Source organism: Homalodisca vitripennis, chromosome 2 (assembly GCF_021130785.1).
Source record: "Homalodisca vitripennis isolate AUS2020 chromosome 2, UT_GWSS_2.1, whole genome shotgun sequence".
Taxonomy (NCBI): domain Eukaryota; kingdom Metazoa; phylum Arthropoda; class Insecta; order Hemiptera; family Cicadellidae; genus Homalodisca; species Homalodisca vitripennis.
Window position 1 is genome coordinate 47977554 of NC_060208.1, and position 15969 is coordinate 47993522.

A 15969-nucleotide genomic window follows, 5' to 3' on the forward strand; every position below is an offset into this window, starting at 1 on the left:
TTCATTTATATCTATCAAGCAACGCTACTTTTAAGATTCTAATAATAGTAGACTTCAGTCATGTGGTCAGAGTCAGTACACCTCAGTTACATATTAAGGCCTTTGGTAGACTAGGCTATTTACGTTACGGACATAACATTACATACATTCATCTTGTTATAGTAAAAATTATAAGTTTATCTATTACCTTTCTTGTTATAAATAATTTTATACCATTAAGTCTAGTGTGTTAAACACTACTTGGTTTGCTGCCTGCAATGGCCATGCACAGGTGCTTTGTGCTTGAAGACTCATGATATGTATGCATTAATAAAATATTTTGAAGTTTATTCAGGTGGAATGTCTCGACCTGCATGATCCGCCTTCTCATTTGGTCCACTACTTAGTAAAATAAAATTACCCATAAAAGTTGAACAGTTTTAAAATCTCAAAAATATTTCTTTATACAAGCAATTACAACTAAAACTACTGAATGTAAAGTTTTAAAATTAAATAAAAATGTCGAACCGGACAGAGCAAAATCCCATAAAAGAATTCACAGGTGTACAAATCTAAAATTAGTTTACAGTAAAAATTAAAAGAATATTTAATTTAAGTAAAAATCTGTTAATAGAATTGTCTATTAATGTGTATTAAAACATTAATGTAAACATATAATAAGAAAATGTTATGCTAAGAGTCTACTATGCGATGCTAGGTGTACGATGTCCCCCCACCGAACCCTGTACCTCGAGAACTGCCCCTGGAACTGAGCTCTGCACTAGACTCACTGGCAAGGCTGGAGAGTGAGGCGACAGCAGCAGTTTCACGTCTTCTGGGGTTCGTCGGGCCAGCATGGCGTCGGCGAGACAACCTGGAGCCACGTTTGTTGGATATCAAACTGGCAGTGGTGCGGCTGCGGGCGTCTCTACACGACTTAGCAGAGTTCACTGAGGGTGCACTTGGCAATGCTGCCAAGGCTCCTGACAAAGGTTTGTTGTATTGTTAAAACTTCTATGGGATACGCTGTCCCCACCTGGACAAAACTAATTTTAATGGGGAAGATGGGATTGATGTATCTCCACAGACTCATAGAGTAATAACAAGTGTCATCCCTACCACCAACTAACTAGTCTTGTCAGAACAATTTTGTACCATTTTAAAAGGAATTACACCTATGCAATGTAACTTCCAGTTTGACTTAATAGAACTGCCAAAAACTGCCCATCAACAACATTCTCCCAAAATAATATTAGTCTTCTGAGCATCTTCTCTTAGCCACAGAAAGATGGTCTGGGAACAAACTCACCATAGCCTTCTGCATTATTAAGGTTCCTAGCTGTAAGTTGAAGCTCTGAGCAGAATTCCACAACCTTTCTGGTCCTAAAACACAGTAATCATAATCTTTTTATTATTGAAGGTTGTTTTGAAATGTTTAGGTTTGTTTTGTGAATTTCAATGTGTCTATTGTTGTCACTGTTGTTTAGTTTTTGGAGTGTCATAGAAAACCCATGTTTCATATCCTGTCACAATTTTTTTCAGAAAATCTTCTCCATCAGCTTCATTCATAATGGTTCAGAAACAATGCTGCTGCCATTCGTTGAGCTTTGTGGTCATCGGACAACACTTTTGGAACTCTTCGAGCACAAAGATCCTCGTAGCCTGACTGTTCTGTTAGGATAGTGTAGAGGACTAATCTTTAAATTTCATGACATTTATCAGACAACTCTCTAATGGTATACCTCCGATTGCCTGTAACTGGTCAATCAATTCGTTCGACAAGGTCATTTTTATCATAGAGTTGTGTCCTTTGCCTGCTTCAACATGAACATCAACTCATCCATCTTTAATTTTTCTACACTGGTAACATTCTTTAATAAATTTCTGCTGCGTTTAGCTCTTCAGCTTGCATAAATCTAATAACACTTTGCATTAATAATGCGTCTCGCACTTTGCAGTAGAATTAATCGTAGTAGCCATATTTACGTGCTGTTAGATGAATTCGTAATGGTGTCGGACGCTCATCCAAGCGTGAGGTATTAGCAGAAGAGATTCGCAGTCATTGTTCTATCATAAAGTGTGACTAGCTGTTTCACAGGATGATCAGAGGTGAAAGAAAACAGCACTTGTATTAATAGAGATTTGAAATTTGTGAGGAAAAGAGGAAACGAAGAAGATGTGAGATCACATCAACCTGACTGTAGATTGGCATAGTACAGCAACAAGCTCAGCTATCCTGATGGAAATTTCGTGATATCAGCATCTTCCTGATTTCAGTGCCACAGATGCATTGTACTTAGTTTGTTTTTATACTTTATCCAAGCATTTAGCTTGTTTTAGAAATGTATTTTTCTGAACCCATAGTCTAATTGTTAGTTTTTAATATTTTGGTACTTGTTAATGTGACACTGTGCCTCATGTACTCGAATGTGACAGGGCTGGCGGTGAAGCTAAGGCCGCTGGTGAAGGCACTGAGACAGGCAGACAGCTTGGTGTATGAGGCCAGTCACACACTAGACTGCAGACAGTGGGCACTAGACGCATTGTGTTGTGATGAGGACATGACTGCAGTCTCTCCGGACGCCCTGGACCAGCTGGTGGCCTGCGCCAGAGCTCTCACGGACGATGTGAGGCAGACTGCTTCCTTCATCCAGGTAAATCTCCCACATTAGAGAAATAGAAATTTCTACTAATACAAATACTGTGGAAGTGGTGAGGAAAAATCATTTCTACAGTTTCTCTTCAGTGTCAAGGACTGGACCTTTTGAAATCATCAGGCATGACATTGGACAGATTTTTAACTACATAGGTAGGCTCAGTTAACACGTTTTATTGTAGCGAGGTGGAACATTTAAGTTCTGGGAATTCTTTTTGTGATCGGACATGTGACGTATAAAGGTATTTGTCTGTAAGGAGTTTTCAATTAATATCACAGTTTTCTTGATGTAGACATATTGTCTTCATTAAATAGATGTTAACAAAAGTCAAGGTTTCCAAATTCTTGAAGGCCAAGTGGCCTTTTCCTGAGCAACAAGGACTTATTCAAGGTTTTTTTTGAAGAACTGATCCTTCAGAAAGCTTAATTCCATGAAGGAGATTATCTTTGTAATTATGAAATGACTAAAGACTAATTGAATGGAATTGTTTAAGGTCCAGTATTGTTTGGTACTGGACTTTGAGATGTAATAAATATTTAATTTTATTGCTAAAAATCTGTTTTAAATGGTGAAAGTCATGAATTGCTTAAATTTTTCAAATGCCACCAAAGGTGGTGTATGTCGTTGTACACAATGTCCAAGTGTTTCTTGAGGTTGAAATACTCAACCTGGGTATCTGCCAGTCAGGGAAGGAAGGAGATTTTAGATTACAGGGTTTTTTTTACTTAAAAACTTCAATGTCATTAATGTAATGTGTTTTTGTTAAAACGATATCAATTACAGAAAACTGGTAAACATTTATTAAGTCAGATACATGCATTAAGTCTATAAGACAGCCATAGATTTGGTCAAGGGTTCCTCTGTTAGAGAAATAGGAATGTTTAATACTTAAAGTAAAGACACGCAAATGTTTCCTCTTTTTATAGATTGCAATAAAAAATATGTCAATTTAGAATCAATATCAAGTTTTAAGAAAATTAATATTGTGATTTATAATCTTGTCACAAAAAATATTAGGTTTGATTTCGGTGATGACTAATTTTTTCCTTGCTATAAATTCAAAGGGATATTAAGACATAGAAATGGGGATTCTTGTAAATTTGTAGGGTACTGTGTTCAGTTAAGTAGTGTGATAGATTTTGTTCAGAGGCAAGTACATGAAGACTGTATTCAAGTAGTTAAACAGATAATTTAATCTGTTGTAACATCAAAATGTTGTACAGGGAAACTCTACACTACTGTTCAAACGTGGGGTGTCGCCAAGCAATAGTGGGGAGTGGATGGAAGACTACGACTACGTCAACTTAGAGAGTAAAGAATCAGTTGCACGGCAACACGCAGAGATACGTGAAGCACTGCCTGCTGAGCTGCGCAAGTCCTACGACGCTCTAGTACACGAGGCAGAGAAAATGGCAATCACCAACGACAAAAAACTAGACGAAGGAATGGATCCTTCCGATATCCAGGTTGGTCTTGTGCATTCTACATTGTTATAAAGTTGGTTGTAAAGTCACCTGAACACCTCAAACATTAGTTTTACTTTTTGTTGTGTTAGCTGTTATGTAAAGGTGTTGCTAAATTATTGCTTTTCACTTTGTTGGAACGTATTGTTTAATAATTTAATTTTTTCGTTTAATTTGTTAAGAGTTTAAAGGATCCAAGTGCAAACCCTTGGAACAATTTTCGTACCATTGAAATTGTGCTAAATGAGGCATAATATCCTTATCGTCTTATTTTAGTTTATTCTGTACATTACAATTCACAAAAATACCACATATGTGTACCGCACTGAACTGTTGTAACCGCACAAAACTTAAATTAAACAATCCCCATAATATAGATTGCACAGTCTATTCACTTATAAGTAAAATGTATCAATAATTTCTCTAAAGCTAAATCTAATAACACTGTACCATTGTATTTAAATAGTGCATTGCTGCCGCTGTCTTTGCGATTAATAATAAAAAAATTTGTTGGAAGTAATTTGTTTATAATTAATTGTAACTAATCACAGTGAAAACTCAATATATATCAAACATCAAGGGGAAATACAAAATTTCGTTATATCAAGAATTTCGATATAATGAGGTTTGATACATCAAGGCTGTTTGAGCAGACGGTGATATATAGAGGTTTACAAGTTTTGTTCTGTTATTCATTACATTAAGGTTAAATTGATAAATTTCAATATATAGAGGTCCACAACAACTACAGTAATAATATAGGTTTGATTATGAATACTTTATCAGGAAATGTGTAGTAAGACATTTTAAGATTGTATATAAATTTAAATTCACTTGAATTACGGTAATGTCCAAATTAAAATGAGGATGAGTGGGTAATTCAACACTGGCAACAACAGAAACAAAGGGGTATTGGTTGGTTATGAGGGTTTTTTCAAGTCACGGTTATGAAAAATTCAGTATTGTTCTGAGGTGTGTTGCACTGATAAACTGAAACTTTGAGATATGAGGTTTGTCCTTAAATTCATGAACTGAGGCCATAAAAACTATATTTTGCAGAATGTACTTGTCGTCTTCAAAGTTCATTTATTGCTATGTACTTATTCCATCTTCTTTTCCATCGTTTAAAGTAAAGCACCCTTGGAAGTCCTCTGCAGTTAGTCCTTTTAGTTTTCCTGTCGTTTCTAGCTTTATTGTTTCCAAATCTTACCACTTATGTGCCTTCATCACTTTGTTTCATTTTGGGAATAGGAAAAAGTTGCAGAAGGCAAGATGTGGCAAATAGGGAGGATGATCAAGGGTGGTGATTGAATTTTTTGCCAGAAACTGGTGAACAATCGATGGTGAATGTGCGGGTGCATTGTCATGGTGAAGGATCCACCATAGCCTTAAGTCAGATTTGGTTACACACGACGCATGTGATCTCGCAAACATTTTAGAACTGTGAGGTAGAACTCAGTATTTACTGTTCGTCCTTCAGGAAGAAATTCATGGTGAAAATCACCTTCGACATAAAAAAATCAGGAGCATGACTCTTGATTTTTGATCTTAATGATTTTTACTCGTAAAACCAAGATTAGATTCGTCACCAGTGATAACCCTGTTGAGAAATCCAGCATCATTTCAAGTAAATTTTTCCAGTCGGTAACACATTTAACTCTTTTCAACTTTTGATTTGGCGTCAGCAGCTTGGACATTTTTACAAATGTATTTTTAAAACCCAAATGTTTGGTTAAAATAGTGTGCATTGTTTATTTTCAGTTCATCAGTTATCATTTGTGTGGTTTTTTGACGATTCGTAAGGACAAGGGATCGCATACGATCAATGATGTATTCAACACAAGTAGTTGAAGGTTGTCCTGGCCTTGCATCATCCATGGTGTCTTGTTGGCCATTTTTAAAAAGCTTAATTCATTTAAAAACAAATGTTTTATTCAGAACATTATCACTATAGAGTTGTCAACATTTCAGTAATTTCTTTGATAATTTTTATTGCACTTCACTAAAAACTTTATTTAATTTGTTTCTCTGTAATTTCATCAATTTCCATTTTTGACAAACAGTAAAAACAAGGACAACAGAAACTAATATAACTAGCACCATACTCACAGTCCGCTGCATTGACTGGGTATCTGGCAACTATTCCGCCAGTGGGTATTTAATGAACAGTCTCGTACAGAGGTTAACAGTAGGCAAAATTAACGGCAAAAATACATATCGATATATTGAGGTTATTTACGTTAAACCTTTGATATGTAGAGGTAAAATTAGCATTGAAGTAAATGGCATATTCAAGAGGAATAACAAAGCTTCAAATTCTCAAGTTATTCAATATATTGAGGTTTGATATATCAAGGCTCCATTGTCTTATACAAAATCACTCAACTAATTGATGAATAATTAGTTAATTAGAAAAGAAACAAATCATTATGACCTATTGTGTTAAACATTATATGAAAGTTCTGTAAAAAATGGAATACATAAATGAAACAATTTTAAAATTGTTCCTGCTCTTTTTAATTGATATTATAGTATTACATCAACCCATTTCAAAAACATAATATTATTTGTATAATATGATGTACAAAAAAACATTTCCAGAAATAAAATAGCATTCTAACACAATTCTCCATTTGAATATATATCTACTTTTACATTTTACTTTAACTACCGCATTGCCTTAAGAAGGAAAAAAATTATTATTAAGGCTATTTTTTTAGCCTTAAACAATTTTGTGTATTGTTACAAAATATAATCAAAGCTGCTTTCTTCTGAACTGTGATTATTGTAGACTACATAGTATTTGTTGCGAGTGGGCTCAGTAAAACTGGAGATAAAGTCAGTCACCAATGTCATGTGTATTCATGACTGATCAGTGGCACGACCAAATATATTGTACTATGTATTGTAGCCACCAGAAGGATAATATCTAACTGCAGCAAGAAAGAGCCTTTTCAAATTCTAGCTGTAATACTATTAGAGCCCGACTTTTTGGTTTGATATTCTGCTGTTTTAAAATACTTTGTTGTAATACATTTTATCATTTTGTTTCAAAATTAATTTTTGTTATATTATATGTATTTTTGAACTGTCTCTCCCAGAATCTGCCATCCCTTGATATCTGCTGCCCCAAATTTGCCACCCTGGGCAATAGCTCTTTCAGCCAATATGTAAATCCACCCTACATGATTACTGTCACTAATAGGTTTTGTCCCAGTTGGAGATTGATGGAAGAATCATTATATTGGGCCTGTACTTGGATATATTTTGTGGTTCACCCAGTTTATGTATGTGATATTTTTGAGAAGGGTTGCTTCCCACAAATTCCTATATGAAACAAATTTGTATAAATAGTGTAAAAGCTCAAACAAGTGGAACTGATGCACGTAATTGGTGTAATTTTTTACCTGTTCTTTATATCTACTTACTAAGATTAATATTACATGTTTTAATGCACAGTAAATTTGTACAGAGAGTTTAGAAACTGGTGCACATAAATATAGTGACTGTGTTGTAGGTATTGTCGTTCTACTCAGCGCAGTGCACAACGCATGCACTACACCTGACACACGCGATCGACGCTTTCCTGCAGACAGTGGAGCACAACCAGCCGCCCAAGGTGTTTTTGGCACATGGCAAGTTTGTGGTCCTGAGCGCTCACAAGCTTGTTCACATCGGAGACACAGTTCATCGCAACGTGAGCTGTGCCGACGTGCGCACACGGGTACTTGCCTGCGCCAACTCACTGAGCGAAGCTCTGGCCACCACTGTCCACAAGACCAAACGTGCAGCGCAGCAGTTTCCCAGTGTTACTGCAGTGCAAGAGATGGTGGACTCGGTGGTTGACATATCGCATCTTGCCCGTGACTTGAAGATGAGTTTGAAAATTGCAACACAGTAAGATTCCATTTCTGAGGTAACAACTTGGAAGTAATAACAAGATGAACAATTTATTGAATTTCCCAAAAAATGTGAACTACTTAAACAATGGATGCAGCTATCTGAAGACTACAGCAGCTTTAAGTGTACTACAATAGTCATAACAACAGCTTTTCAAATTTAGATTTTTGTCAAATCCTCATTGTGGCATCTCATGGCACTGCAACTGGTTTTATTAACTTGGGTATTTTTTTATAAAATAACTTGTGATATGTATTTATAAGGTTGTCTTTATATACATAAAGCATTTATGTTTAGGAATATTGTTTTTTGTAATCGTTTATTATTTAATAATTATATTTTTTAAATTAAATGTTTTCTATTGTAAATTTGTAATTAAAAAAGACTTTTTTTAGGCGACATTAGATGGTCTGCACTAATTGTATAAAATAAACTCCATAAACCCATTATTACAAAATTAAAATTATCAACATATTTTAGCAAAAAATACACATAGTAAAAATATAAGTTCTTCTTCTTTAATTTATCCAGTACTCCTGCTTTGTATTTATATAATGTCTTAGACCTTTCTTGCATAAGTTACATGAGACAAGTGTATTGATTTCAACAGAATTGTTACTTTGTTGGAAAATAGCTTATATTGGCTTTAAAATTATGATATTACACATCAGAATCAAATTGTTTCTTATATTGTACATATTAGTCTCAATGAGCCTTTAAGCAAAAGTTTGTAGTATTTACTTAGTTCTATATTTCAAAGACTGCCGTTTAAAATGTTATTGGAATTTATTATATTGTAATCTGCTAAATGATGTATGAAGGAATCTGGACCTGTTTTGGATGTATACTTGATATGACTAAAATTTTCTTTTTTTTAGAACAACTTTTCTAAGCTTCTGGATACATGCAGCAGTATATCTCCATTTAATGGTTACAAAACTTTACGATTCCTGTTTAAATATATGAAATGGACTTATTAAATAACATAGTCATTAAAATATCATTCAAGTATTTCTTAAATAAATTATGATAAATAAAAAAATCTTGATAATCATATAAAAGTTTCTAGTAAAACGATTCTATGATCTATGATTCTTCATGTAAAAGTCACATTTAACGAAATCCACTGAAAGATGAACATCGATTTAATAGATAAAATAGGTCTTGAAGTAAATTGGTGACACGATTTCAAAAACCAGATTTAGAAACTTTTCTGAATTTGTGGGCTTAACACAATTTTTAAACATATTTATGTACGAGTATTTTGCATATTTCTGTATCCCTGTACATGGTGCATTTGTGTGTAACCTTCCATGCCCAATCATATTTCCTTTATTTAGTGATCTCTCAGTTTACTGTGGCATTTCTTCACTCCCTTGTCAACACATCTACCAGTTGGTGTCCAAGTGTTCTCTTTGGTCCATGATTAGTAATCCACTATATACTATACAAAGTACAATTGCGATTCAGTTATAACACAAATACACAAATGATGTCCCATTATAACTTTTACTCAAACTGAGTAAAATGAGAGATGATTCCTCGCCTTTACAGCAGAAGTGAACTCTAGCTGTTAAATAAATTTGGTGGTCCTGCAGTCTAAAATACCTAATACATCTAACAACAAGTTAATAAATAGTAATCATCAATTACCTACTTGCTGTAGAATGTGCAGTAAAAATGCCTAAGGGATGGTTATTGAAATACGAAGATTGAATGTTATATAGTCATTACAATTACAATTAGTATTTACATTAACAATGATAATTTAATATTAACATTCATTTTTCTTATAGCAAGTGTTTGGTATTGAACGTCAATACAACTTCACTAATAAAATGTAACATATTATGTAGTTGTATTTTATAGTGTTATAATCCTGATCCTTACAATGTATATACATGTATATCCTATATATAGGGTGTAAATTAAGTCCTGATACACCTGGATATATTCCAAGCAGATTGAGATAATGATGTACACCCTTCACCATATTTATTAAAATACTTTTTTTGGATTTAGTGGAGGATAAAAAAAATTCCCCCCTCCCTTTGGGCTTATTTGGCCGTAACTTTTGGTAGGAACGTTGTTGAGATGTTCTATTCATGTCGTTGTGTTTCTATTGAACATACCTTTAAAACATGCAAGATAAGGGTTGCAATTTGAAAATTTATTGTTACCCCTTCTACCCTTCTTTGAAAAGAGAGGGAGGAAATTTTTGTATCCTCAACAAAATCCCAAAAAGTATATTAATACGTATAGTGATGCTTGCACATCGATATCTCAATCCGTTTGAAATATATCCAGGCGTGCCAGGCCTTAATTTACATCCTTTTTGTATACATATAATAAGGATCATGAGTTCCATTAATATTTTATAAATATTAATCATATCGGTTGTTCCATATTGTCTTTTGCCTAATTGTGAATACTTAAAAAATTTATTTATTAAATAAACAAATTGACAAGGTTGTATAGGTTATATATTTTTTATTGTTGAAAAACACTACAATAATTCTTAAAGAAACATTTTTATGAGTGCATTTCAATTTCAGTTATTGTCTGTTCTTTTAGGTGCAAGACTTTGTTTGACATAAGACATAATTTCAATTATCATTCAAAATTGATATTAATTTGGAACCTTTATTAGTACAAATTGAGACAAGTTAGTTCAATGTGTATTATCTGTAACATTTTTGGAACTAAATTAAATTGCACAAATTAAAAAAGGTTATTTCAAACTTATGTACATTATTGTGTTGTAAGTGAATTAGCACCATCAGGCTAATTATGGATGGACCTTACTACTTCAGACAGTAAAACACTATCTTTGATGAAAATAACATCACAAAACAAACAAAAACATAACTTCAAGCTAAATCAAAGTAAACAAATAAGTTACATGTTGTTTTTGAATTTTCAAAATATTTTATAATAGTGTAAGCATACTTAGTTATGCAAGAATTAATCAAGTGTAACTTTAAATTTAGATCCTATGGCTGATATATTGAGTTAAGTAGACACATTTGCAGAAGTAGTGGTAGGTAGGAATGTAAAGGGAGTTGCATCATGAGATAAGATGCTGCTTTGGTCACCATGTCATGAAACATGTTTTACCGATTGTGCAACAAGATGTCATGTTTACAACAAAGTTGTCAGAAATTTGGTATAAGGCAAGCCTGATTTCAGTTCTAAAATTAGGCAAAAAAGTGTAGGAATAGCTGTGAAATTGTACAAACAAGAGACACGTATGTGTGTGCATGAGTTAAATTTAACGCTTACCTGCGGTTTGTGGCTTGGATGAAGATGGTTGTCTCTCATCTAATAGTCAATTGATTAAACCTGTAATAATGTGTTCATGGTTGTGTGTTTTATAATTCCAGAAAATTTGGGCTTCCACCCAGTTATGCAAGAGGAATTTCATGACTTTTGACAAATTAACGGAAATGAAAAAGTACCTAAACCTATTAAATTGTTCCAATGAAAAATAATATTTAGTATCAATATCACCAAGCTATCCAGTGAGTCTAATACCGATTTTATTGCACATTGTAAACTTTTATTTTATTTTGTTTACTTTACAAAAATATGACAATTAATTATTATTTCTTGGTAGAATGGATGAAATCAGGATCAAAATAAAATTGTTTTGACTCCATTTTGCACATCCTTTCCACATATACCTACCTCCACTCTTGTAATGTTGTCTACTTTGTTTAGTACACCCATGGAGACAAAATTCTCATTTATATTTGAATAGTAATCATATTGTAAGACGCATAACAGTAAAAGTATTTACATGTAAATACAGTGCAATAGTATTTTAAATACACCTTCCAAAAATGCAGAATTTTCTAATAAATTAAGTATTGTAAATAATTGTTTAACTAATTATGGCATTTTTGTAGTTTGAAACCAGTGACTAGTTGTAATGTATATTATGGATTAAAAGTAAGGTATATAGTTAACAACAGTAAATGTTTGTAGATTCTATGTAAAGCTAAGTTGCTTTTGGTAGTGTCTTGTCTTTCTGTGTGTAATGATTGCAGTCCATCATTGCTTTCTCTCTCAGCCTTTCAGTCAGGTTTGGAAATCTGAAATTTGTGTTCAGAAAAGCATAAGATATACAATAATAAAAATTTATTTCTTTTATTGGTTTTTCTGATGTTTAAACTTTATATTTGGATAAAAAAAACATCATATTATTAATTTTTATGTACATTAAATTTTATATTATTTTTTTAAACAAACTATTTAAAATCCCGATTTTAATTACTTACTTAAAAGTTACTTTTTTATTAGTTTAAAAAATTAATTACTTTTTAAAAAGGATGAAATTTTGCCATTCTTGAAATTTCTGAATATATATGCATTTACTGGAACTTTGATTCAGCAAGAAAGTCAGTGCTCAAATTATATTACACCTTGAACTAAAACATTATTCAATCCTAAATCATTTTTTCTAATAGTAGGAGACCATTTCTTATTTGAAACTAATGTCAGCCTTAAATTCACAAGTGCCTTGGGAGAGCTAGTGGCTGCACAATCTGACTTTAAGTCTTATAGCGCAGGTTCATTCAAGTGCTGTTTTCTTATTAAGAGCCAACTCTAGTGAAATATCCTTTAGTTTTATCCTATAAGAACAATGTTGAGATGTCCCAACTTTAAAATATATTTAATATGCACCGAAACACATTTTTTCTGCATAGCCAATAAAATATTTGAAAAAATAGCGTGTGAATGCGCATTAATCATAGTTTAAAATGAGATATCTTGCATAATACCACAACTATAACTACAGTTGAAAATGTTTTGATGTTTATGACTGTTCTTATGGGACTTGAATCAAAATGTCCACCAGTATAATTGGTTCTTTAATGTTAGAGAGGACTTTATAGTCCTAACTTTCTATCTCAATAAAAACTTTTTCATTTCATCCTGTCTGCACCATGCAATTTTTATCAGCTCTGTTGACCTAGTATTCACTTTTTCATATTCTACTATATAAGAAACTGTACAGGCCAGTTGCCCTGTAGACATGCAGAATAAATCCACATTGGCCTCTTATTCTGTTAAAAGGAAATATTTAAAGAGTACGATTTAATAATAGATTTCCTTCCTGTGCTGTCCATTTGGGACTTTATCTATTTTATTTTACATCTCTAAGACATTTTCAAAAAGAAATTTAACCGAGCAAGATTCGTATTAGTAATTTGCTTATTCTCAAAATTAACAAATTGTTTTGTTGGGTTTCTTGTGAATTTTTGGTTTTATTTTATGAGAAATTTAATTTGGTGTAGCTAAAAAGTTTTCTTTGTATTTTTTACTTCATTCATCAACTTTCAAATTAAAATAAATTATATTGCAATGTTGCGCGGCCAGTATTCAGAAATGTGGATAAAAATATTAGTTTCATAATTTATCCATCTTTTTTAAATAGCCTAAATTTTGTGCATTGAGTTTTTATCTGGACGTATTCCTCCAAGATAAATGGTGTATTTTTATTACCATTCCATGGGTTACACCATTTAATAATTACTAAGCTAACAAAGAAATATTAATGCATAATCTTACAACAAGATGAGAAGCATACAATTAACAATTTTATATTGAATACAATACGATAAATAACAATAACATAACCGACAACAAGAATTGAAAACAATATTAACAATTCATTTTAAAAATTATTTGTACACTACATTTAAAAAGGTCAACTGAAGAACATTTGTAGGATCTCTAAGAATGATTCAAAGTTTTTAATGATATAATTAGAAGGAGGCTAATTATATCATTAAAAAAGTTTTTTGACAGAAGAAGGCTTCTCAGACCTGTGTATGTATACATATTTTCTTGATTATGGACAAGGTAAAATGAAGCACAGCACGAAAAATACTGAGACCGGAGTAGTTACAGTGGCCACAAATATACACTTTTTGACATCCTTTCTTGATTGTGGCAACAAGGCAAACTTAAAATTGACATAGGAATTTAATTCACTTGAACCAGAAGTGCTCATACACGTACAAAGCCTAAGAAATTGCCTATGAAACCGCAGGTAACTGCTTGTCAGAAGATAAAGCTATCAACTAATATTTGTCCATTATAAGTTAATTAATATCAATAACTGAACATTAATGCGTACTAAACAGTATGTAGGTTAGCTTATTATAATTTATAGATAAATATTGAGCATTTATTCAGTTTAAACTAAATTTGTGATATTTTTCCAGACAGCTATTTTAAGAATAACAATTATTAAAAAAAAAATTCTGATTGTATAATATTTATAAAGGTTGTTTTTAATTCTTTGTAACAAAAGTTGTGATAATGTGATAAGGCTGAGGGTAGAGTTCATGTTGGAGGCTACTTCCTTTCGTAGTTTTAGTTTTACTGGTTGTGCCTGTTTAATAATTGTGTTTTAATGCATTTTTATTTTGTTTGTATTATATTATTAGCAGTTTCCTTGTTACTGATGGACACAAGTTTCAATTTGTTTTAATATATACACAGTTTGTTGGTGTGAATAATATTTTAATTTACCTTTTTAACCAGTTTATATTTTTAATTACATTTATACTTCTGTATAGATGTATCTTGGTTCCAATTTTTCAATTGGATATAAAATAGTATTGAGATATCGTTATTTAAATATTGTTGTCTTTGGAGATTAGGATTCCTTACATACATTATAGTGTTACTAATTTACTTGTGTCTTCCCCAGAAAAAAATCAATAAAGAGAAAGGTAAAAAAAGATGCTTACTATAACTATCTATAGCAGTTTGTTATAAGAATATATTCACATTTTTTACGATTTCTGAGGTTATAGTTTGGGACCCTAGAGTCAATTTGAGTTGTATGAATAAACAATATAGTTTTTATAAAATCTGGAAGGAATTTCATCAAACAAGCATCGACAACACTCCCATATTCACACCACCAACGGTAGAATGGCTGACGGTCAATTTGTTGTTAGAAAACATTTCACAATACTCTAGGTTGCATGCAAATGCATTTACTTATTCAATGGTGATACAAATTGGCTCTCTGCTCTCAGACTCAGTTTAGTCTCTTAAGTGGTATCCTAATCCTAGAATCCCATGAGTTTTGTAGTGTACACAAGACTCATATAAATTATGCTGATTTGCAACTAAGCATCAAGGGCTGTTATTCTGAAGGGAATCTGCATACTTGTCATGAATGTGAGACTGGTCCAAAAGGGAAAGTAGGACCAGAAAGGGAACAGGCTAGAAAAGTTTGTGATCTCTTAGTAAGTTTACTCAGTTTTTATGGCAGTTGTATTTAACTTGATTTCTTAGGTACAGTATAGTGGGCATTTTCTTTATCTTACCTTCTCTTGCTTGTTTGTATTTGTACAAAAGTAATCAAAAATTGTTTTAAATATTGGTAAACGTTTGGTACAAACTGATTTCAAGCCATCTTTACAGGACAAGATAGGATTATATATGTACCTTATCCCAACCGCTGCTAAAGTAACTAACTGATTTAGTCAGCCTAAACGGTTTTTGATATTATTGTCATGTCGCATTTATGTCTTTGACACTGTAAATAAAGATGTTGTGTATTTTCTCATAAGATTTTGTTGTTGTTTAAATTTTAAAACAATTTCAATATAAAGAGAATTAGATTTTATTTATTTGTGGATGTAACTTTTAAGTTGTAAATAATTCTAAAGTAACTTTTTATGCACTTATTAGAATGTGGCAACTAAATAAAGAGGCTGTTTTGTGCAGTTTGAAGTTTTATTTACATTACCACTTATCCATTATTGCTTCCATACTTAATCCTAGATCTATCACATCAACAAGACGTGTATTGATTAATCTTTTTCTTATTATCAATTTTCTGAATGGAAAGTGCTCCTACCTTGATACCAATAAAAATAGAAGGTTCCACAACATAATGTAATTGACATTTCATACATACTGGATGTGATATATTGATTGTA

General features: G+C 32.4%; 1 protein-coding gene across 1 annotated transcript in view; it reads left to right on the forward strand.

The window, feature by feature from the left end:
* Positions 1–15753, forward strand: part of LOC124353911 (breast cancer anti-estrogen resistance protein 1) — a 57053-nt gene extending 41300 nt beyond the window's left edge. The window contains exons 5-8 of the mRNA XM_046803964.1: positions 698–971; positions 2416–2633; positions 3860–4102; positions 7617–15753. Coding sequence (XP_046659920.1) covers positions 698–971; positions 2416–2633; positions 3860–4102; positions 7617–8000 — 1119 coding nt within the window. The 3' untranslated portion in view covers positions 8001–15753. The remainder of the gene's footprint in view (positions 1–697; positions 972–2415; positions 2634–3859; positions 4103–7616) is intronic.
* Positions 15754–15969: the final 216 nt, after the last annotated feature.